The 23,396-nt window shown below is 43.6% G+C and overlaps 1 protein-coding gene across 2 annotated transcripts in view; it reads left to right on the top strand.

Moving 5' to 3' along the window:
* The window catches only part of faf1 (Fas (TNFRSF6) associated factor 1), a 94,596-nt gene extending 71,200 nt beyond the window's left edge, over nucleotides 1-23,396 (top strand). For both annotated transcript variants that reach the window (XM_084185358.1, XM_084185357.1), the window contains exons 16-19: nucleotides 2,932-3,012; nucleotides 3,324-3,401; nucleotides 10,410-10,625; nucleotides 22,537-23,396. In XM_084185358.1, the coding sequence (XP_084041484.1) occupies nucleotides 2,932-3,012; nucleotides 3,324-3,401; nucleotides 10,410-10,625; nucleotides 22,537-22,620 (459 nt within the window). In that variant the 3' untranslated portion in view covers nucleotides 22,621-23,396. The remainder of the gene's footprint in view (nucleotides 1-2,931; nucleotides 3,013-3,323; nucleotides 3,402-10,409; nucleotides 10,626-22,536) is intronic.

Raw genomic sequence — 23,396 nt, 5'->3', positions numbered from 1 at the left:
ATTTTTTCTTTATATTGGACATAATTTTAGTCCATGCAGCAAATTTCTCATTAGGCCTATGTGCGATACCTATTGAATGCGCGATACCTACTGTAGGAAGTCTGTTTAGGGACATCAAGTTATAACAATACACTGCTTATAGTTTCCTTCATCGTTTTGGAAAGAAATTGCATCTTGGACCCAACTGTCAAATCGCGGGAATTCCTCTCGCTGTCCTTGGTGCTGAATTCGCTTGTAGCCTAGACTATTTGCCTGTTCGTTTGTTTACCTTTCACATGACAAAGTCATTAGCAGGAGATGGTCAACGGCGATGGTATGCTAATCTTATTATAACATTTGGACAATATCCAATTGTCCATGGCTCGAACATGCAGTGCGTTGAATATTTCAATGTTGAAGCCAATAAAATAAAATAAACTAGATTGGCTACATGTTTGTTATAACTAAGCCTATTGTAGGGTTAGTGTATACTATTTAATAAACTATATTCAATCGATAGGACAAACATCCATGCCTCCTGCCAAAGAGCTCTTAGGCCTACATCTGCACACATTGAATTATGCTCATTGAACGAGAGATGTGATTAATGATATCATGCTTCTGACCCGATCCTATTTAGAATTATTGTTGTTAGTTCTTAGAAACAGATTGTTTTTGTTTAATTTGAATAAAAACCAAACTTATTCACTGTTCATGGGTTTATAATGAGAATGTACATGGCTCGAATGAAATGCAATTTCATCTGCTATTTATAATAATAGTATAAGGAGAAGTGCAAATATGATCTGTAAGATGGTTCCAATATGTATATAAAACATTATATTTGGGAGCAGTATAAGAGTGAGTGGACATTCCCCCTTTCTCTTTATATTGGTTCTTTATCCAGCTCCTGTAAAATGTTTGGATGTGCGTAAAACCTTCCATAGTCTCAGTTGCCTTGTCTGTATTATATGCCCACAGGGAGCAATTATGGTGCCTGTAACTGTATTTAGACATAGCCTATTTAAAACAAGTTTTCGTTTTTATTATAATACAATTAGAATTATACTTTTTTTTTTTTAGGCCTTATCAATAGCATAATACATTTAATCTTGCTTATTGACTACATTTGGCATGTTCATGTCCAGACTGCAATTTACAGTAGGCCTAGCCCCTGCGAATGCTATAGCCTATGTTTAACCATGTATTTCCATAATGAAGCAATGCAATTAGAACAATGTGGACAAAGCTTTTTAACGAACTAGCCTATAACGGACTAACATTCGATTTTAGAGTTGATGACAATGCAATACATAAGACCGTAAATTCTCAACTTGAAGCAACCACATATTTAGCCATGGAGCATGTTCTGATTGGCCAGTAAGGGGCCAAGCCTCGACACACCCACAACTTGTTTATTTTTGTATAAATTTTTTTTTATTATTATTTTATTATTATAATTGTTTTTATTTAGCAGACGCTCTTATCCAGAGCGACTTACAAATTATTAGTCAAAACCCAGTCCTTTCTTGCCACCGCCAGGTACTGCGCCCATAATTCTGGTTGTGAAAATAGCAAAAATATTTCTGACACACCACCGAACCGATAACGCTACCTAAGATTTACCATTGCTTTAGTTGTGTTAATATAGAACCCATTACCTCTACTTTTACTCTCGTCAATGGGAATAAGCTCTAAGGGTGTTGCTGTACTCTGACGTGAAGCCAAAGCCTCCACCACGTCTCCCATCACAGGGCAGAATGACCTGTTCCTGTACCGGATGGTCGCACCCATTGCCCCAGACTGCTCTGAGCTCACAACTACTCACTGTCTGTGGCTGTCCTGCTCTCCTCTCTCACTCCTCTGTGGACAGATCCAGACACCACAGACATCTGCCAACATCACACTCACATTCCTCACTGACTGACATGCCTGGGAGGTGGACAGCAGCAGAGCCAAAAAGATACTTTCACACACATTTGAGCAAACTTTGCTGCCTCAGCCGTGCTTCTTGTTGTCTGTTTAGTTAGTTATTTTCACTGCAAATTGTGTGTTCATCAGCAGGAAAACATTCAGTGTTTTAATAGTGTATTCCTTTGATCACTTTTAATATCAGATACAAAGTAGTGGTATTGTACACCATACAATAATCTGTAGATAATTGAAGAAAGGCACCATGTCTTGTCCATTGTGAGTGGTACATCAACAATAAAACCATAGTTTATTTTGTTTGTTTCATGATATTTCATCAAAGGTAATGAGCACAATAAAGAGCATAATACTTTACACTAACTGTTATTTTATGACTGGACGAATGCACTTACAATAAGTGACCCATTATTATTTTGTCCTCAACCATGCGACTACATTGTCTGTAGGATAAAGGGTCAAATGTATCCTTTTCATTTTCAGAGTTCATTGCGACAACTGACCACTCCCCCTGCCCAGTGCACAAACCTCACAAATCACAATAGCGTCACCTTTTCACATCATTGGCACAAAGTCCAGGGGTTCAGAAAATAAAATGTAGTCTCCCAAGCTCCAAAACAAATGCCAGTGCTGACACAATGGAAACAGTTCTTTCTCCCTGCTTTACACACAGCAGGTAGAAAGGCAGCCGTCGGCCTCTGTGCAAACAGGAGCTCTGAGGGAAAAGAAAAGCGCCCTCCGGTCTGTTAAGGAAGTCAAGGCCCGAATGAATTCCCTTCTCCCACATGATACTCTTTCAAGCCTTGTCTGGCAGAAAGCATTCAGTTCTCTCATTCAGCTCTACTCCACTTCCTGCTGCTCTGCTGCCCAGAGTCACAGCTATTCAATACAGCACAATATTACATGTGGCAGAGGGCGAAAGCAACTTAGTATTTTAACTGCTTCTATTGTTATTGATGTTATTGTTTCGCTTATAACTTTAAGATATTTGTATTTTCTGACCTGTTCTCTTTCTCTATCCAGGATGAACGTGAAGCCAGGGAAATGGTGAAGAGGGAGCAGGATGAGGCCTACCAACTGTCTTTAGAGGCTGACCGTAAAAAGGTTGGTCATCAACTCTAACACCTACAACACAATGACATGGATCCATTCTCATCAGATAGATGTGTGAGGGTTTTTGAAGATTATACATTTTAGTATTAACCTCAAGTGAAATATTACACACAACACAAATATAAAGTGTATACCCTTTTATAATCCTGTTATGATTCTGGTCATTACTGGGTGTTGTAAATGGTTGTTATTGAGAATCTACCCAGTAAACGTGTTAAGTCACGTTATTTATTGCTTGATCACTGTTCATAATGTTATGATATTGAATGGCTGGATGTATACAAATATATTTGTTTTTTCAGAGAGAAGCACAGGAGAGGGAGCAGGCAGAACAGCTTCGCCTGCAACAGATCCAGAAAGAAGCAGATGATGAGAAGGAGGTGAGAACATTAACCATATCTCATTATCTCATCATGTTTGTTTAGATAAATCATTTCCCATTTAGACAATGTTGTAACACTGAAAACACATGGTCAGTTTGTTGAAGATTTCTTTTTTTTAAACATTGATATTTGAGTCTGTTCCTTCCTGCGTATCATACATTTCCTTATCTTTGTCGTTTGTGGAGTTTATACTAGCATGTGATCCCCATGGTGGGGTCAGAGACACAGAGCAACATGTACTAATCTCTAGTGTGTACAGTAAGGCCTATCCCCGTTAAGCTTGTCATACAGAGATGTTATTGTCCTGTTCAAATGCCCTACAACACACAAGCTCATATTGAAACCAAGTGAACAAAAGGGGCAGCACAAAGCACGGTCGGACAAAGAAAAACAATTATGGCAGTGGCAATGCATTTGTGGATGCTGTAGTTATAGCTCTTTTTAGCCAGATGATTGGCTATTTACTCAGCAGCAAACTCTCCAGCCAGCAGGGATCAGGTGAACCAGCTAGCTGAGATGATTTGTCACATTAGTTAAACAGCCCCGGACAAAAGCCCTGTCTGTCCGCTGTTAATTATATCACTGTAGTCCTCTAGCCCATTGCCATGGTTTATTTTCCGCCAACAGACCCTGCTTGTATGCAACAACTGTAGATATTCAGAAACATGATACCCAACAATGAGCACGGTTCCATGCACACAATAATACGATTATGGTGGATAGTCAGATTAATGCAATAGTTTGTTTAAAACGTTTACATGCTTTGCAAGAAGAACGATTTCCCTAATAATCCTGTTTATATGGACACATCTGAAATCAGGCTACTTGATGGGACTTTTGATAAATGCATAAAATCGGCAATCAAAATAAACGTTCTACCACAGTAACCATGTTATTTTTGCAAGTCTATTTGATTCTGAGTTCGGACATGTAAAGTTTGTATGTGAAAACTATAAGATGCATACTTTCAGTTTTTCAGAACTCACTAAACTCGTGCTTAAGAGGGAGGCTTGCGCTGCTGGTGCTGGCATATGCGCAGATCAAATGCACCGCTGGAATGCCGATTTAAGCATGTCCTAATAATTCAAAAGATTCCAGGTGTTTTAATCAGCGTATGCTTACCTTGATTTTGACCGTACACCGATTTAAGATAAGCAGAGGAAGGTGTTTACATGACTATTTCCATACTCTGCCTACTGCCATAATCAGTTTAATATCTAATTATTATTGTGCATGTAAACGTACTCAATGGGCCCCCTCCTGTTTACATGCAGTATATACTGTATATACTGCATGTAAACAGGAGGGGGCCCATTGAGTACGTTTACATGCACAATAATAATTATTGAATCAATTTTAGAATAAGGCTGTAACGTAACAAAATGTGGAAAAAGTCAAGGGGTCTGAATCCTTGACTTTTTCCACATTTTGTTACGTTACAGCCTTATTCTAAAATTGATTCAATAATTTTTTTCCCTCATCAATCTACACACAACTCCATAATGACAAAGCAAAAACAGGTTTTTAGAAATTTTAGCAAATGTATTAATAAAAAACAGATACCTTATTTACATAAGTATTCATACCCTTTGCTATGAGACTCGAAATTGAGCTCAGGTGCATCCTGTTTCCATTGATCATCCTTGAGATGTTTCTTCGACTTGATTGGTGTCCACCTGTGGTAAATTCAATTGATTGGACATGAATTGGAAAGGCACACACCTGTCTATTTAATGTTCCACAGTTGACTGTGCATGTCAGCACAAAACCCAAGCCATAAGGTCAAAGGAATTGTCCGTAGAGCTCCGAGACAGGATTGTGTCAAGGCACAGATCTGAGGAAGGGTACCAAAACATTTCTGCAGCATTAAATGTCCCCAAGAACACAATGGCCTCAATCATTCTTAAATGGAAGAAGATTGGAACCACCAAGGCTCTTCCTAGAGCTGGTCGCCCGGTCAAACTGAGCAATCGGGGGAGAAGGGCCTTTGTCAGGGAGGTGACCAAGAACCCAATGGCCACTCTGACAAAGCTCCAGAGTTCCTCTGTGGAGATGGGAGAACCTTCCAGAAGGACAACCATCTTTGCAGCGCTCCACCAATCAGACCTTTATGGTAGAGTGTCCAGACGGAAGCCACTCCTCAGTAAAAGGCACATGACAGCCCGCTTGGAGTTTGCCAAAAGGCACCTAAACTCTCAGACCATGAGAAATAAGATTCTCTGGTCTAATGAAACCAAGATTTAACTCTTTGGCCTGAATGCCAAGCGTCACGTCTGGAGGAAACCTTCCACCATCCCTACGGTGAAGCATGGTGGTGACAGCATCATGCTGTGGGGATGTTTTTCAGCGGCAGAGACTGGGAGACTAATCAGGATTGTGGGAAAGGGGAACGGAGCAAAGTACAGAGAGAACCTTGATGAAAACCTGCTCCAGAGCACTCAGAACCTCAGACTGGGGTGAAGGTTCACCTTCCAACAGGACAACGACCCTAAGAAAACAGCCAAGACAACGCAGGAGTGGCTTCGGGACAAGTCTCTGAATGTCCTTGAATGGCCCAGCCAGGGCCTGGACTTGAACCCGATCTAACATCTCTGGAGAGACCTGAAAATAGCTGTGCAGGGACGCTCCCCATCCAACCTGACAGAGCTTGAGATTATCTGCAGAGAAGAATGGGAGAGACTCCCCAAATACAGGTGTGCCAAGCTTGTAGCGTCATACCCAAGAAGACTCGAGGCTGTAATCACTGCCAATGGTGCTTCAACAAAGTACTGAGTAAAGGGTCTGAATACTTATGTCAACGTATTATTTACATTTTTTAATTTTTATACATTTGCAGAAATGTCTAAAAACCATCATTATAGGGTATTGTGTGTAGATTGATGAGGGGAAAAAAACAATTTAGTCCATTTTAGTATAAGGCTGTAAAGTAACAAAATGTTAAAAAAGTTAAGGGGTCTGAATACTTTCCGAATGCACTGTACATAACGTATATACAACGTATTTTTCCTATACCTCAGACAGGCTTACCGGGGCTGTTTTTAAACAGATAAAACTGCACCTTATGGAACAACGCTGACTGTGAAGACACACACACACACACACACACACACACACACACACAGGAAAACGCATACAGTGGCTTGGCAAAGTATTCACCCCCCTTGGCATTTTTCCAATTTTGTTGCCTTACAGCCTGGAATTAAAATGGATGTTTGTATCATTTGATTTACACAACATGCCTATGACTTTGAAGATGCAACATATTTTTTATTGTGAAACAAACAAGGAATAAGACAAAAAAAGAGAACTTGAGCGTGCATAACTTTTCACCCCACCAAAGTCAATACTTTGTAGAGCCACCTTTTGCAGCAATTACAGCTGCAAGTCTCTTGGGGTATGTCTCTATAAGCTTGGCACATCTATCCACTGGGATTTTTGCCCATTCTTCGAGGCAAAACTGCTCCAGCTCCTTCAAGTTGGATGGGTTCCGCTGGTGTACAGCGATCTTTAAGTCATACCTCAGATTTTCAATTGGATTGAGGTCTGGGCTTTGACTAGGCCTTTCCAAGTCATTTCAATGTTTCCCCTTAAACCTCTCGAGTGTTGCTTTAGCAGTATGTTTAGGGTCATTGTCCTGCTGGAAGGTGAACCTCCGTCCCTTTCTCAAATCTCTGGAAGACTGAAACAGGTTTCCCTCAAGAATTTCCCTGTATTTAGCGCCATCCATCATTCCTTCAATTCTGACCAGTTTCCCAGTCCCTGCCGATGGAAAAACATCCCCACAGCATGATGCTGCCACCACCATGCTTCACTGTGGTGATGGTGTTCTCAGGGTGATGAGAGGTGTTGGGTTTGCGCCAGACATAGCGTTTTCCTTGCTGGCCAAAAAGCTCAATTTTAGTCTCATCTGACCAGAGTACCTTCTTCCATATGTTTGGGGAGTCTCCCACATGCCTTTTGGCGAACACCAAACATGTTTGCTTATTTTTTTCTTTAAGCAATGGCTTTTTTCTGGCCACTCTTCCGTAAAGCCCAGCTCTGTGGAGTGTACGGCTTAACGTGGTCCTATGGACATGGACAGATACTCCAATCTCCGCTGTGGAGCTTTGCAGCTCCTTCAGGGTTATCTTTGGTCTCTTTCTTGCCTCTGATTAATGCCCTCCTTGCCTGGTCCGTGAGTTTTGGTGGGTAGCCTTCTCTTGGCATGTTTGTTGTGGTGCCATATTATTTCCATTTTTTAATAATGGATTTAATGGTGCTCTGTGGGATGTTCAAAGTTTCAATTTTTTTATATCCCAACCCTGATCTGTACTTCCCCACAACTTTGTCCCTGACCTGTTTGGAGAGCTCCTTGTTCTTCATGGTGCCGTTTGCTTGGTGGTGGCCCTTGCTTAGTAGTGTTGCAGACTCTGGGGCCTTTCAGAACAGGTGTGTATATATACTGAGGTCATGTGACACTTAGATTGCACACAGGTGGACTTTATTTAACTAATTATGTGACTTCTGAAGGTAATTGGTTGCACCAGCTCTTATTTAGGGGCTTCATAGCAAGGGGGTGACTACATATGCACGCACCACTTTTCCGTTATTTATTTTTTAGATTTTTTTTGAACAAGTTATTTTTTTCATTTCACTTCACCAATTTGGACTATTTTGTGTATGTCCGTTACATGAAATCCAAATAAATACCCAATTAAATTACAGGTTGTAATGCAACAAAATAGGAAAAACGTCAAGGGGGATGAATACTTTTGCAAGGCACTGTACGGACTCTAACACACGCACTATACACACACGTGTATTGTAACGTTGTAATATTGTTGTATTGCGGTATTATACATTTTGTTTTGTAGATATGTAATGGTGTAATAATGTGTTGTATGATGGACTGTTAAAAAAAAAAATCTGATGTAATTGCCTTAATCTTGTTTGGATGCCAGGAAGAGTAGCTGCTGCCTTGGAAACATTCAAAATACAGATACCTTGTGGCCCTAAAGGCTCAAACAGGGGCAAACATAAACATCATTTTATTCTTTGACCTGACCTGTATGATTGTGTCAGGTGTATTTTCAGCCGGTCGACTGATGTGTTTCACGTGTCTGGTTGTGTGAGGCAGGCAGGCAGGAGGGTGTGTTTAATGATGACAGTGGAGACTGAGAGACACTAGTGGAGTCACTAATGAAGCCTAAGGGACAAGAGGGGGCAAACAACCTGGAGGAAGACACAAACAACCTGGAGGAAGACACAAACAACCTGGAGGAAGACGCAAACAACCTGGAGGAAGACGCAAACAACCTGGAGGAAGACGCAAACAACCTGGAGGAAGACGCAAACAACCTGGAGGAAGACGCAAACAACCTGGAGGAAGACGCAAACAACCTGGAGGAAGACGCAAACAACCTGGAGGAAGACTACAAGTTATAAGCCACAGATACACAACAACACATATCATACCACAACCATGATCGCGTACAACAGTGGTGAGGTAAAGGGATGTCTCTGTGTGTGTGCCATGATTTGTGTATGACAGTCTTTCACAGGTTGCACGTCTTCATAGATTACATCTAGCTATACATCAGTATTACATACAGTTTGTGCATACATCAGAACTTCATGAATCATCACACAACAGTAACTGGCACTGGAACCTCTGTGTTTAAACAAAGCTAGAATTCAAAACACAGATCTAGTTCCAGATCGTTTCGCGCTATCGCTCGCTACTACTGCTGTTGGTCGTCCGGTAGAAAGATGGGAGACATTAAGCGGAGCCTGTGTGTCTATGGCGTGTGGAGGAAGGACAACCCCTGTCCCAACCATTCAGAGCTGTGTGCTGCTTACCCCTGGTTGCTCCAACGCCTCATTTCTTTGACATTGTGTGTGAGTAAACAAGGCAGCATGGTGTCCCACACCTGGAGCCCAGCCAAGCACTCAGCCAGCCATTCACTCCCTCCCTGGCCTACACACTGTACCCACAGACCAGAACCCTCCGGTCTGCCGTGCGTCTCTGGCTGTTTCTGCCCTGCACCACCCGCCACAATACCCCGCAGGCAGCAGGAAAACAAACACCACAGTAAACACACACGAGGACAAGGGGAATGCATTCTGTGATATATATTTTTTTTTTTGTGGAGCGGGAGATGAAAGGAAGAGGTAGGCAGAGGGGGGAGTGGTGATGTCATTATTTTACACATTCAGGGGCCCCATGGTGCTTCTGTCAGGTGCATGCACTGGCCCCTCCCCCCTGCCCCTCCTGTGGTGGTGTTTGTTTTATTGCGGTGAGTGGTGATGCCCCCGAGTGCTCTTTGTGTGGAGCAGACTCTTGAGTGAGGCGTGCCGTGTGGCTTTAGACGCCACAGATCCGTGTGCTGCAGGGGGCCCTGGGGGCCCCTTTACCAGGCCCCTACCTGGGGGAGAGCCTCCGGCACGTGCCCACTCAAAGCCTGGAAGTGCTAATGAACTACTGTTGTACACTTTTATAAAATATAATTGCATTATGGTTGGTAAATAAAGCTGCCGTGTGTTGTCACAGCATATGCTACCCACTGTCAAAACAGGAACAACAAGCTGGAGGGAAAGAGCCCGCGGAAGCAGCAGGTCCTGCTCTGTGACACTGGAGACCTGATTAATTTCTCTGCTGTTGATGAGGCTAGCCTTTTTGTTCTGGGCCGTTATCTAATCTACCTCGGCACGAGTTAGCGCTGTACTGTATGTCTTTATGAAGGTAACTTAAAGCCTACACGTTTTAGAAGAACAGGTCAGGATTCGATGCCTTATAAATTACGTTGAATCTAAATTTTGCCTTGTAGTTTGAGTGCCCATTTCTACCACAATTTGTTACATTAAACAGTTACAAAATCAATCTGTTATTTATATCTTAACATTTAAGTAGGTATATAGTAAGCAAATAAATCACACCTATAAATGACAATTAATATTGTCCAACTGTGAATAATCACTGTCTTCCGTACCTAACGACCTATCTGTTTGTCCCTCCCCTTTGTCCAGGCCATCCGCCTCTCATTGGAGCACGCCCTGCCGCCAGAGCCTGCGGAGGAGGGAGGAGAGCCAATTAGCAAGCTGCGTATCCGAACCCCCAGTGGAGAGTTCCTGGTGCGGCGCTTCCTGGGCAGCACCAAGCTGCAGGTCCTGTTTGACTTTGTGGCCTCCAAGGGCTACCCCTGGGACGACTTCAAACTGCTCACCACCTTCCCCCGCAGAAACGTGAGTACAGCCTTAAAATGCTGCAGTAAAAACACTCACACAGCTCACACACACGCATCAATTCAGATGCTTTATAACAAGATAGAACCATGGTCTATAATGACTAACATTTAACCCTCTTATGTTTAGCTTTCTTTGCTCAGTGCCTGCAGTTCCCTAACTACAGGTACTGAGCAGTCATCATAAACTCAGCAGAATGCTCAGTCGTCCTGATTGTAATGTAACATCTCTGCAGGAGAAATCCACAGTAATAATTGGCTCATCCCGGCAAGTGGCTCGAGTTTGTTGCTCATCTCAATCCCCAGTGCCCAGAGAGTGTGACTGTTCAGATAGTTAGAAGATTGCTGTATAATTAAAAGCCATGGTGGGCTAATGAGAAATGTGTTTTTCATGCATGTGCATGCGTCCACACGCAAGTGTGTTTTTGCTTCTATCCACAAGTGCATTTCTAATTTGGTGAATATTAATTAGGAGCCAGTGCACATGCACAAAAGAGCACTGGCTACTTAGGATACAATACAGTCAGCAGTATTCTCCTCAGCCGCGGTGCACAGCGCAGCACTGACCGGAGTTCTCCAAGTAATTAGAGCTGGTAGCCACGCTCTGCTCTGAGCTGTGGCAGGTAGCTAATGAGCACGGTTTTAACTACCTGCTTAATTGGAGTGGTGGAAACAAAATTGGATTTCCATTAATTGTGTGTGTGTGTGTGTGTGGGGGTGGGGGGGGGGGGCTGCCCGCCCAGACAGCCTGCCATCCTGGTCTGTAGGGAACATGGGGGTACAAACATTTCTCTCTCTCTAACTCACGCACACACACACACACATTATACACACAAAACATTTACACACGCACATACACTGAGTGTACAAAACATTAAGGACACCTGCTCTATCCATGCCATAGACTGACCAGGTGAAAGCTATGATCCCTAATTGATGTCACTTGTTAAATCCACTTGAATCAAATCAAATCAAACTTTATTAGTCACATGCACCGAATACAACAGGTGTAGACCTTACCATGAAATGCTTACTTACAAGCCCTTAACCAACAATGCAGTTCAAGAAAGAGTTAAGAAAATATTTACCAAATAAACTAAAGTAAAGAATGGGAATAAAAAGTAAGACAATAAAATACCAATAATGAGGCTACAGTGGGGGGAAAAAAGTATTTAGTCAGCCACCAATTGTGCAAGTTCTCCCACTTAAAAAGATGAGAGAGGCCTGTAATTTTCATCATAGGTACACGGCAACTATGACAGACAAAATGAGGGGGAAAAAATCCAGAAAATCACATTGTAGGATTTTTAATGATTTTATTTGCAAATTATGGTGGAAAATAAGTATTTGGTCAATAACAAAAGTTTCTCAATACTTTGTTATATACCCTTTGTTGGCAATGACACAGGTCAAACGTTTTCTGTAAGTCTTCACAAGGTTTTCACACACTGTTGCTGGTATTTTGGCCCATTCCTCCATGCAGATCTCCTCTAGAGCAGTGATGTTTTGGGGCTGTCGCTGGGCAACACAGACTTTCAACTCCCTCCAAAGATTTTCTATGGGGTTGAGATCTGGAGACTGGCTAGGCCACTCCAGGACCTTGAAATGCTTCTTACAAAGCCACTCCTTCGTTGCCCGGGCGGTGTGTTTGGGATCATTGTCATGCTGAAAGACCCAGCCACGTTTCATCTTCAATGCCCTTGCTGATGGAAGGAGGTTTTCACTCAAAATCTCACGATACATGGCCCCATTCATTCTTTCCTTTACACGGATCAGTCGTCCTGGTCCCTTTGCAGAAAAACAGCCCCAAAGCATGATGTTTCCACCCCCATGCTTCACAGTAGGAATGGTGTTCTTTGGATGTAACTCAGCATTCTTTGTCCTCCAAACACGACGAGTTGAGTTTTTACCAAAAAGTTCTATTTTGGTTTCATCTGACCATATGACATTCTCCCAATCCTCTTCTGGATCATCCAAATGCACTCTAGCAAACTTCAGACGGGCCTGGACATGTACTGGCTTAAGGAGGGGGACACGTCTGGCACTGCAGGATTTGAGTCCCTGGCGGCGTAGTGTGTTACTGATGGTAGGCTTTGTTACTTTGGTCCCAGCTCTCTGCAGGTCATTCACTAGGTCCCCCCGTGTGGTTCTGGGATTTTTGCTCACCGTTCTTGTGATCATTTTGACCCCACGGGGTGAGATCTTGCGTGGAGCCCCAGATCGAGGGAGATTATCAGTGGTCTTGTATGTCTTCCATTTCCTAATAATTGCTCCCACAGTTGATTTCTTCAAACCAAGCTGCTTACCTATTGCAGATTGTCTTCCCAGCCTGGTGCAGGTCTACAATTTTGTTTCTGGTGTCCTTTGACAGCTCTTTGGTCTTGGCCATAGTGGAGTTTGGAGTGTGACTGTTTGAGGTTGTGGACAGGTGTCTTTTATACTGATAACAAGTTCAAACAGGTGCCATTAATACAGGTAACGAGTGGAGGACAGAGGAGCCTCTTAAAGAAGAAGTTACAGGTCTGTGAGAGCCAGAAATCTTGCTTGTTTGTAGGTGACCAAATACTTATTTTCCACCATAATTTGCAAATAAATTCATTAAACATCCTCCAATGTGATTTTCTGGATTTTTTTTCTCAATTTGTCTGTCATAGTTGACGTGTACCTATGATGAAAATTACAGGCCTCTCTCATCTTTTTAAGTGGGAGAACTTGCACAATTGGTGGCTGACTAAATACTTTTTTCCCCACTGTATATACAGGGGTACCAAGTCAATGTGCAGGGTACAGGTTAGTCCACGTCATTTGTACATGTAGGTAGGGGTAAAGTGACTATGCATCGATAATAAACAGCGAGTAGCAGCAGTGTAATATAGTATATACAGTGAGGGAAAAAGGTATTTGATCCCCTGCTGATTTTGTACGTTTGCCCACTGACAAAGAAATGATCAGTCTATAATTTTAATGGTAGGTATATTTGAACAGTGAGAGACAGAATTTTTAAAAAAATCCAGAAAAACGCATGTCAAAAATGTTATAAATTGATTTGCATTTTAATGAGGGAATTAAGTATTTGACCCCTCTGCAAAACATGACTTAGTACTTGGTGGCAAAACCCTTGTTGGCAATCACAGAGGTCAGATGTTTCTTGTAGTTGGCCACCAGGTTTGCACACATCTCAGGAGGGATTTTGTCCCACTCCTCTTTGCAGATCTTCTCCAAGTCATTAAGGTTTTGAGGCTGACTTTTGGCAACTCGAACCTTCAGCTCCCTCCACAGATTTTCTATGGGATTAAGGTCTGGAGACTGGCTAGGCCACTCCAGGACCTTAATGTGCTTCTTCTTGAGGCACTCCTTTGTTGCCTTGGCCGTGTGTTTTGGGTCATTGTCATGCTGGAATACCCATCCACGACCCATTTTCAATGCCCTGGCTGAGGGAAGGAGGTTCTCACCCAAGATTTGACGGTACATGGCCCCGTCCATCGTCCCTTTGATGCGGTGAAGTTGTCCTGTCCCCTTAGCAGAAAAACACCCCCAAAGCATAATGCTTCCACCTCCATGTTTGACGGTGGGGATGGTGTTCTTGGGGTCATAGGCAGCATTCCTCCTCCTCCAAACACGGCGAGTTGAGTTGATGCCAAAGAGCTCGATTTTGGTCTCATCTGACCACAACACTTTCACCCAGTTCTCCTCTGAATCATTCAGATGTTCATTGGCAAACTTCAGACGGGCATGTATATGTGCTTTCTTGAGCAGGGGGACCTTGCGGGCGCTGCAGGATGTCAGTCCTTCACGGCGTAGTGTGTTACCAATTGTTTTCTTGGTGACTATAGTCCCAGCTGCCATTGACAAGATCCTCCCGTGTAGTTCAGCAAACTTAAAGATGGTGTTGGAGTTGTTTGACCACGCAGTTGTAGGTGAACAGGGAGTACAGGAGGGGACTAAGCACACACCCCTGAGGGGACCCAGTGTTGAGGATCAGCGTGGCAGAAGTGTTGTTGCCTACCCTTACCACCTGGGGGCGGCCCGTCAGGAAGTCCAAGATCCAGTTGCAGATGGAGGTGTTTAGTCCAAGGGTCCTTAGCTTAGTGATGAGCTTTGTGAGCACTATGGTGTTGAACGCTGAGCTGTAGTCAATGAACAGCATTCTCACATAGGTGTTCCTTTTGTCCAGGTGGGAAAAGGCAGTGTGGAGTGCGATTGAGATTGCGAATTGGAGTGGGTCTAGGGTATCCGGGATGATGCTGTTGAGGTGAGCCATGACCAGCCTTTCAAAGCACTTCATAGCTACAGACGTGCTACAGGGCGGTAATCATTTAGGCGGGTTACCTTCGCTTTCTTGGGCACAGGGACTATGGTCTGCTTGAAACATGTAGGTATTACAGACTCGGTCAGGGAGATGTTGAAAATGTCAGTGAAGACACTTGCCAGTTGGTCCGCGCATGCTTTGAGTAAACGTCCTGGTAATCCGTCTGGCCCCGCGGCTTTGTGAATGTTGACGTGTTTAAAGGTCTTGCTCACATCGGCTAACGAGAGCATTATCACACAGTCGTCCGGAACAGCTGGTGCTCTCGTGCGTGCTTCAGTGTTGCTTGCCTCAAAGCAAGCATAAAAGGCATTTAGCTCGTCTGGTAGGCTCGCATCACTGGGAATCTCGCGGCTGGGTTTCCCTTTGTAGTCCGTAATAGTTTTCAAGCCCTGCCACATCCGACGATCATCAGAGCCGGTGTAGTAGGATTCAATCTTAATCCTTTATTGACGCTTTGCCTGTTTGATGGTTCGTCTGAGGGCGTAGCGGGATTTCTTATAAGCGTCCGGATTCGTGTCCCACTCCTTGAAGCGGCAGCTCTAGCCTTTAGCTCGATGCGGATGTTGCCTGTAATCCATGGCTTCTGGTTGCGATATGTACGTACGGTCACTGTGGGGACGTCATCGATGCACTTATTGATGAAGCCGATGACTGACTGAGGTGGTATAGTCCTTAATGCCATTGGATGAATCCCGGAACATATTCCAGTGTGTGCTAGCAAAACAGTCCTGTAGCGTAGCATCCGCGTCATCTGACCATCTCCGTATCAGTGTGGGTGAAGGGGAAGAGACAGGTTAAAGAAGGATTTTAGGCCTTAAGACAATTGAGACATGGATTGTGTATGTGTGCCATTCAGAGGGTGAATGGGCAAGACAAAATATTTAAGTGCCTTTGAACAGGGTATGGTAGTATGTACCAGGCGCACCGGTTTGTGTCAAGAACTGCAACGCTGCTGGGTTTTTCACACTTAAGAGTTTCCTGTGTGTATCAATTACGGTCCACCACCCAAGGACATCCAGCCAACTTGACACAACTGTGGGAAGCATTGGCGTCAACATGGGCCAGCATCCCTGTGGAACGCTTTCGACACATTGTAGAGTCCATGCCCCGACGAATTGAGACTGTTCTGAGGGCAAAAGAGTGGGGGGGCAACTCAATATTAGGAAAGTGTGTTCCTAATGTTTAATATACTGTGTACACACACACACACTTGCGTTCATTTATTCAAGCAGATACACTATATAAACCAAAGTATGTTGACACCCCTTCAAATGAGTGGATTTGGCTATTTCAGCCACACCCATTGCTGACAGGTGTATAAAATCGAGCACACCACCATGCAATCTCCATAGACAAACATTGGCAGTAGAATGGCCTTACTGAAGAGCTCAGTGACTTTCAAAGTGGCACCGTCATAGGATGCCACCTTTCCAACAAGTCAGTTCGTCAAATTTCGGCCCTGGTAGAGCTGCCCCAGTCAACTGTAAGTGTTCTTATTGTGAAGTGGAAATGTCTAGCAGCAACAACGGCTCAGCTGCGAAGTAGTAGGCCACACAAGCTCACAGAACGGGACTGCCGAGTGCTGTAGCGCATAAAAATCGTCTGTCCTCGGTTGCAATGCTCACTACCGACTTCCAAACTGCCTCTGGAAGCAACATCAGCACAAGAACTGTTCGTGGGGAGCTTCATGAAATGGGTTTCCATGGCCAAGCAGCTGCACGCAAGCCTAAGATCATCATGTGCAATGCCAAGAGTCGTCTGGAGTGGTGTAAAGCTCGCCGCCATTGGACTGTGGAGCAGTGGAAACGCATTCTCTGGAGTGATGAATCACGCTTCACCATCTGGCAGTCCGACGGACGAATCTGTGTTTGGCGGATGCCAGGTAAACGCTACCTCCCTGAATGCATAGTGCCAACTGTAAAGCTTGGTGGAGGAGGAATAATGGTCTGGGGCTGTGTTTCATGGTTCGGGCTAGGCCCCTTAGTTCCAGTGAAGGGAAATCTTAACGATACAGCATAAAATGACATTCTAGATGATTCCGTGCTTCCAAATATGTGGCAACAGTTTGGGGATGGCCCTTTCCTGTTTCAGCATGACAATCCCCCCCCCCCCCCCCCCCCCCCCCCCCCCGTGCACAAAGCGAGGTCCATACAGAAATGGTTTGTTGAGATCGGTGTGGAAAACTTGACTGGCCTGCACAGAACCCTGACCTCAACCCCATCGAACACCTTTGGGATGAATTGGAACGCCGACTGCGAGCCGGGCCTAATCGCCCAACATCAGTACCTGACCTCACTAATGCTTTTATGGCTGAATGGAAGCAAGTCACCGCAGCAATGTTCCATCATCTAGTGGAAAGCCTTCCTAGAAGATTGGAGGCTGTTATAGCAGCTAAGGGGGGACCAACTCCATATTAATGCCCATGATTTTGGAATGAGATGTTCGTCGAGCAGGTGTCCACATACTTTTGGTAATATAGTGTATAGCTTTATTCACAACTTTAAAATCCAAGGATTCACAGTTTTGTGTTCAGAATTAAAACCAAAGAGAAATTAGGCAAAGATAAAAAATGTGTCTTCATTTCCTTAGAAATTCCAGTAGATATGAGGCAGAGGAGGAGAAATGAGAGTTTATGCTACGTCCCAAATGGCACCATGTTCTCTATATCATGCACTACTTTTGACTAGAGCCCTATTGGCCCTGGTGAAAAGTAGGGCACTACATAGGAAATATGGTGTCATTTGGGACGCAATCTAGCAGAATGTGCCAGTGTATGTTTGTGCATCGGAACACATTGCCCAGTCCGTCTAATCCTCCAGCTCTTCTCTCTAATTAAAATGAGCCTCAATCTCCTCCAGACGCTCCCACTGTTGCTCTGCTCGGATTAGTGGATGTACCACTATTGCATTTGTAATGCACCATAAATGTTTAAACTTCATCTCTCCTTACTTCCCATGCATGACAACTTAAGAGAATTGCCAGCAATAAGAAATCAATTTAGTGCAAGATGATTAAACCGAAAGAAAGGAAAATGCATTGCTGACTTTATACTTTGGGTTTTTTGCCTGCTTGTTTGTTATTGGGGAAGTTTCATTTTTGGTCTGCTTCAACATTTCTCTTTACACTCACGCAGCGTTTACACATGCAGCCCAATTCTGATATTTGTTTAACTTATTAGTCTTTTCACCAATCAGATCAGCTCTGGAAAAGATCTGATGTGAAAAGATCTGATGTTATTGGTCAAAAGACCAATTGGTAGAAAAAAATATCAGAATTGGGCTGCCTGTGCAAACGCAGCTGTACGTTTTTCCAGTCATGAGTTAATTTAGCACAGTATACCCAATAGGTTTCAGACACCAAAACATTGTCTACACGTGTTATTTTTCTTCATGTTGTGATACTGTACTTTGTGCCGGGTTTTACCTTACCCTAATTGATGTTCCAAGTTTTTGAAAATACAATGTTTGAAAGTGCCGATGTGTAGAATGATTTAGACAAAGCTGTAGAAAAAATAAACAGTGCAATGAAATGGACATCAGCTGCACCACTTGGTTCATTTCAAGTCTGAAACCATGAAGTGCGCAGGAAGAACAGTTGCAGTTTATTGATATAGTCCCAAAATTCATACTCTTTCCCCAAAACTCCACAATATCCTCTCCCACCTATATGACTGTATGTGGGGTATAGCTCCAAAGCTCCATGTAGGATATAGCGCTCTGACAGACTTATCACACCCCTGCCCCACAGTGCTGTACATGCATACTGTACTCAGTCTCACGCTGTATCAACTGTGTGTGTGACTGCTGTTTGTGTTGGCTCTGCTCTAGGCAGCAGATAGGTCTTGTGAGAGCGTAGTGCTTCCCTGTTCAAGAGAAGTTAAAAGCTCAGGGCCTGTTCCCCTGGGTAACGGCAGTCCCCCCTTTCAACCTCCAGTCCTCCCTCCCTCCTTCAGGCTACGCGGCGGCCCGCTTTGAAGTGGGCTGTTCACACCCCTGCTCTACGTGTTGCCATCGTTCCTGGAAGCACATAATGATCTCCCACTGCTTTTGTAATTGGCCGAATAAACACTTGACAACACAACTTTAAAACAGACAAGCTATTTGGATTTAATTGACATAGAACCTAAATGGCTTCATTAAAAATGCGTTATTTCAGCTGCATGTTTAATTGTTGGAAATTGACATCTTGAGACAGGTGTTTTTATTTTTTCACTCAAGTTATCAAATGTGTTTTATTCATGCTAATGAAGTGATTTGCAATATTTATTTTAATTTCAACTTAATTCTTAATTATGTTAAACATGATGCAATCATAACACTGAAGACCGTAACATTGAGTTAATACATTATTTTCTGTAATGTAATAGCAGATTGTCTCAAACGCATATAAATATGCTGAAATGTTCCTACTAGTCCTTCACTAGAGATTGGAAGTAGAGATCCAACATGATCTCAAATAAAATCTAGAAATGTAATCCTTCAAACATATACTTACAGCGGGAGGGTGGAAGCTCTGTTCGATGGTAGGAATGAAATTAATCTTGTGCGTTATTTTCTTTATACAACCCACATATTGATGTTCACACTGAAACCTCTGTAGTCCTTGTGTAACTTGCATAAGTAGTGTACATGAATAATGCTTTTTTTTTTGTTTTGTTTTTTGCCATAGACGTAAATAAAGATTTTAGTTTTAGATTACATTTTCAGCGGGATTAGACTATTGTGACAGTAGTTTGAATTGTTTTATTTAAGCTTTATTTTAGCAGGGAAGTACCATTTGAGACCAAGGCCTCTTTTTCAAGGGAGCCTTGCATGTATACGTCATACAAATGTACAACATTTACAGTAGTAGTGGATCTCTCAAGCAAGGTGGCATCTCGCTCTGCTCAGGATTTGTTTGGCCACTGTGTTAGGCCTGTCAGGATGAGTACGTGTGATAGGGTTTGAGGATTATCCACCATCAACATCATCAAGCGTTAGAGAAAACACTACTGCTACGGATTCAACCGGAATCTTCAAAACACTCTTAAAATGACCCTCCACACACTGGTGCTTGACTTTCATGTTGATGTGTCTTACACCTAGTTGGTTTATCTACTATACTAACATATGCTAATGCTTGTGCATTGCCTTTATCATAGAGCTGTTCTTGATAAGATTGTTTTGTTAGCCATATCATGAATAATGTTGGACTGTATATGTGCTGCGGTATGTGTCAGTCAGGGGAGAAGAGAATTCATCGAGTCTAGGCCGAGCCAGACAGTGAAAATATGGAGATTGCGACGCAGAGTGGAGAGGAAAACAACAGCTTTGTTTGTTGACGGATGCCCCGATGCTTGTGGTCTGTTAATTGGATAACAATGTAAACAATCACCAATGGCGCTTGTCTCCTGTGTCAGTGTGGCATCTTGTTTCTCTACTTTCTTTTTAGTCAGATGCTCTCCCCTCCCCCCAACACACACACACACACAGCCGCACCTGACCCTCCCTAAACCCTCATTTACTCATACCTGATGCTGTGGTGTAATAACATGCTTGTCAGGCTCATTTGCATAGCTGGCATTTGTGAAATACTGAGCAGAAGGTGGGGAGAAAGGCATTCACCCGTTGGGATGTAATCTGTTAGCAGCACGCCATCTTGCTTTCCCCTCGCTGTGGTGTGTTGTGTAGGTTGCCGTGACACCCCCTCCCTGTGCTGACTTACGCCCTCAGGTCATGCTGAGGAGCGGAGAGCCCAGATGACAGGAGAAATTAGTATGAGGAGATGAAGCCAAACAGCCTCCATTGGTGTGACATTTCCCCCTTCCTCTGGGAATATTTGTGTTTGCTGATGAATTCTTGCTCCTCTTTGAACTCCAGGCATCATAGCTTTGAAATGATGTACTTTATCTAGCTCTATTGAAGGTTAGCTTTTGATGACTCAATGATCATTGGAAATATGACTCATTAGGAAAGGTGACTCATTGAGGGAAAATGTGTTTTATTTCCGTATGTGTGGTAGAACAGAAGAACATGAGATGTTATATCAGGGAGTAGGATCAGCCTGTTGGCAGCATAAGTCACAATACATCCAACTTCAACGGAGAACCGGGCAAGACAATTTACAACTCCAGGGATTACTCCCCCAGCCAGAGCAGTGATTGAGAGAGACACATCTGTAAGGATAGTTACGCAGCCAACTCTGACTCCACGGTGAGAGGAGAGGTGGGTGTTTGACTTGGTTTCAGTGCTCATGTTTCAGCCTCCTCAAAGGTCTCTCAGCCATTACCTTATCCAGCGGTGTTTCTCCACCTAATCTGTCTTTGTGAGGATGGGCTCATCAGTGTGAGCTGAACTCTGACCTTACTGCGCTGGTTGTCTGAGGCCTGCTAGTTAATTACCACCCCAGTGATCATAATAGGAGGTCTAACCACAGGCAAGCAGATAAGCCCTGGCCTGGCCCCCACGTCACAGTAGACAGAGGGCCCAGGTGTGGGGACGGGGACGACAGGGGCCTATGTAACTGGAGACCCCCGGTGATTAACCCTCATAAGCTAGGAGGCAGGGTCGCCTCATGTTAAACAACATAGCCATGTTGACACATGGGTAACCTAAGAAAATTAGCTGCATTATGGTCTTGCGCTGCCGGTGCACTCAACTTGGATTTGAATTATTTTGCCGCTTATTGATACACTGTGAATGTGTCACTTTAATATTACCGTCTACCTTAAGTCTGTGTTTGGTCATTCATTCAGTAGGGCGAGGGGGTTCGTTTATGGTCGTAACACATCGTTCAAGGCAGGTCCTTGTAGAAACCACAGCAGTTTAGTTTGGATGGAAGCCTTACAAAAACAGAAATTATAAATCTCTCTGGGAAACGTAACGCTGGCCACTGGAACATAAATGATCAGATTACTGCCTCACGGTCCCAGCTTTTCTATATGATGGAAGAGACTTACACCACGCAGAGTACATATCGTTGCAAGGCGTACATTGGGAGATCCACTTTTGTGTACATATCCTAAGGTACATAGAAAGATGTGTACAAGGAGATAAAGGCTAAGAATTGGACTAGTTGATCATTTGTACTATTTCCTCAGCACATTGCAACTGAATACTTTTCATGTAAACCAGGGGTTCTTAAACCTTTTCAGCTCGATGCCCAAATTAGAAATTGACAATCTTCCTCCAACGTCACAAATTAAGAAATAGTGTGTTATTATAGATGTATTCTCATAACTCGTAACCTACTTAGCACATGCCCATGGCCCACTGGGTCCCGACCCATAGTTTAAAGGGATACTTCGGGATGTTGGCAATGAGGCCCTTTATCTACTTCCCCAGAGTCAGATGAACTCATGGATACCATTTTTATGTCTGTGTCTAGTATGAAGGAAGTTAGAGGTAGTTTCGCGAGCCACTGCTAATTAGCGTTATCAAAATGATAGGAAGTCTATGGGTATCTGCTAGCATGCTAGTATCCCTTTAAGAAACCCTGATGTAAACATGTAGTGAAAGGTCATTTCCAACTCAAGCTAGAACAAAGACTTGTAATGACTGTCATGTAACCTGTATGAATGTGAACTAGTCTCATGGTTCTTGATTTGTTCTCTCCTTCTCTGCAGATCACCCAGCTAGACCCAGCCTCGTCTTTACTGGAGGCCAAGCTTTTCCCTCAGGAGACCCTGTTCCTGGAAGCTAAAGAGTAGGACTGACTGGCCTGGCCATGTGGTGGTGGGACTGGCTGGAAGAGTAGTGAAGAGCTCTAGCATGGTCCCAGTGGGTCTACAGAGACCGACCACCCTCTCACACAGATGTGAACTCTCAAACACACAATACACAACATACAGTACACTACTCAGACACAAACACACCCACAAAACTCACATGTAAGCTTCTCTGCTCTTGGCCTGTGCATCATACTTGAATGCCTAGTGTACACGTATGCACAGAGAAGCAACCACAATCACACAGCCAAACACTCTCGCCCCTCACTTAATTGCAGTGTCATGGTTTTCTCTGCCCACACTCTTACAGTATGATCAAGGATATTAAAAATAAACTTTTGAGTAGAAGAACAGCATCACGAACAAGGACTTCCCACTATAGTACGGCTGCTATTTTAGACGTGTTGTGTTTCAATAAGATAAACAAAAAAAACGAAGAACCATTTCCTGGAGAATGCTGGACTATCTCATCTCCACCTGCATTTGGCCCGTACCCTCATTGACCCCCCCACCCTCCTACCCCTCCACTCACCCAGCCAGTGACGGACCCCCCTAACCCCCTCCCACCCGACCCTCACAAGCAGCCAGAGGCTCAATGTTCCTGATCTGCACCCCTCCTGCTCTGCTCCGACCAGCCTGGTTTTAATTTCAAAAGGCTCCACAACCAACTGTTCTTTATTTTTCTTGATCCTTTTTAAGTTTGATGCTGTATTAGTTTTAGTTTGATATACATTATATAAAATATATATGAACATGCA

Source organism: Coregonus lavaretus (assembly GCF_964263955.1).
Source record: "Coregonus lavaretus genome assembly, chromosome: 21".
Lineage (NCBI taxonomy): Eukaryota > Metazoa > Chordata > Actinopteri > Salmoniformes > Salmonidae > Coregonus > Coregonus lavaretus.
This window is presented reverse-complemented; position numbering and strand designations above follow the sequence as displayed.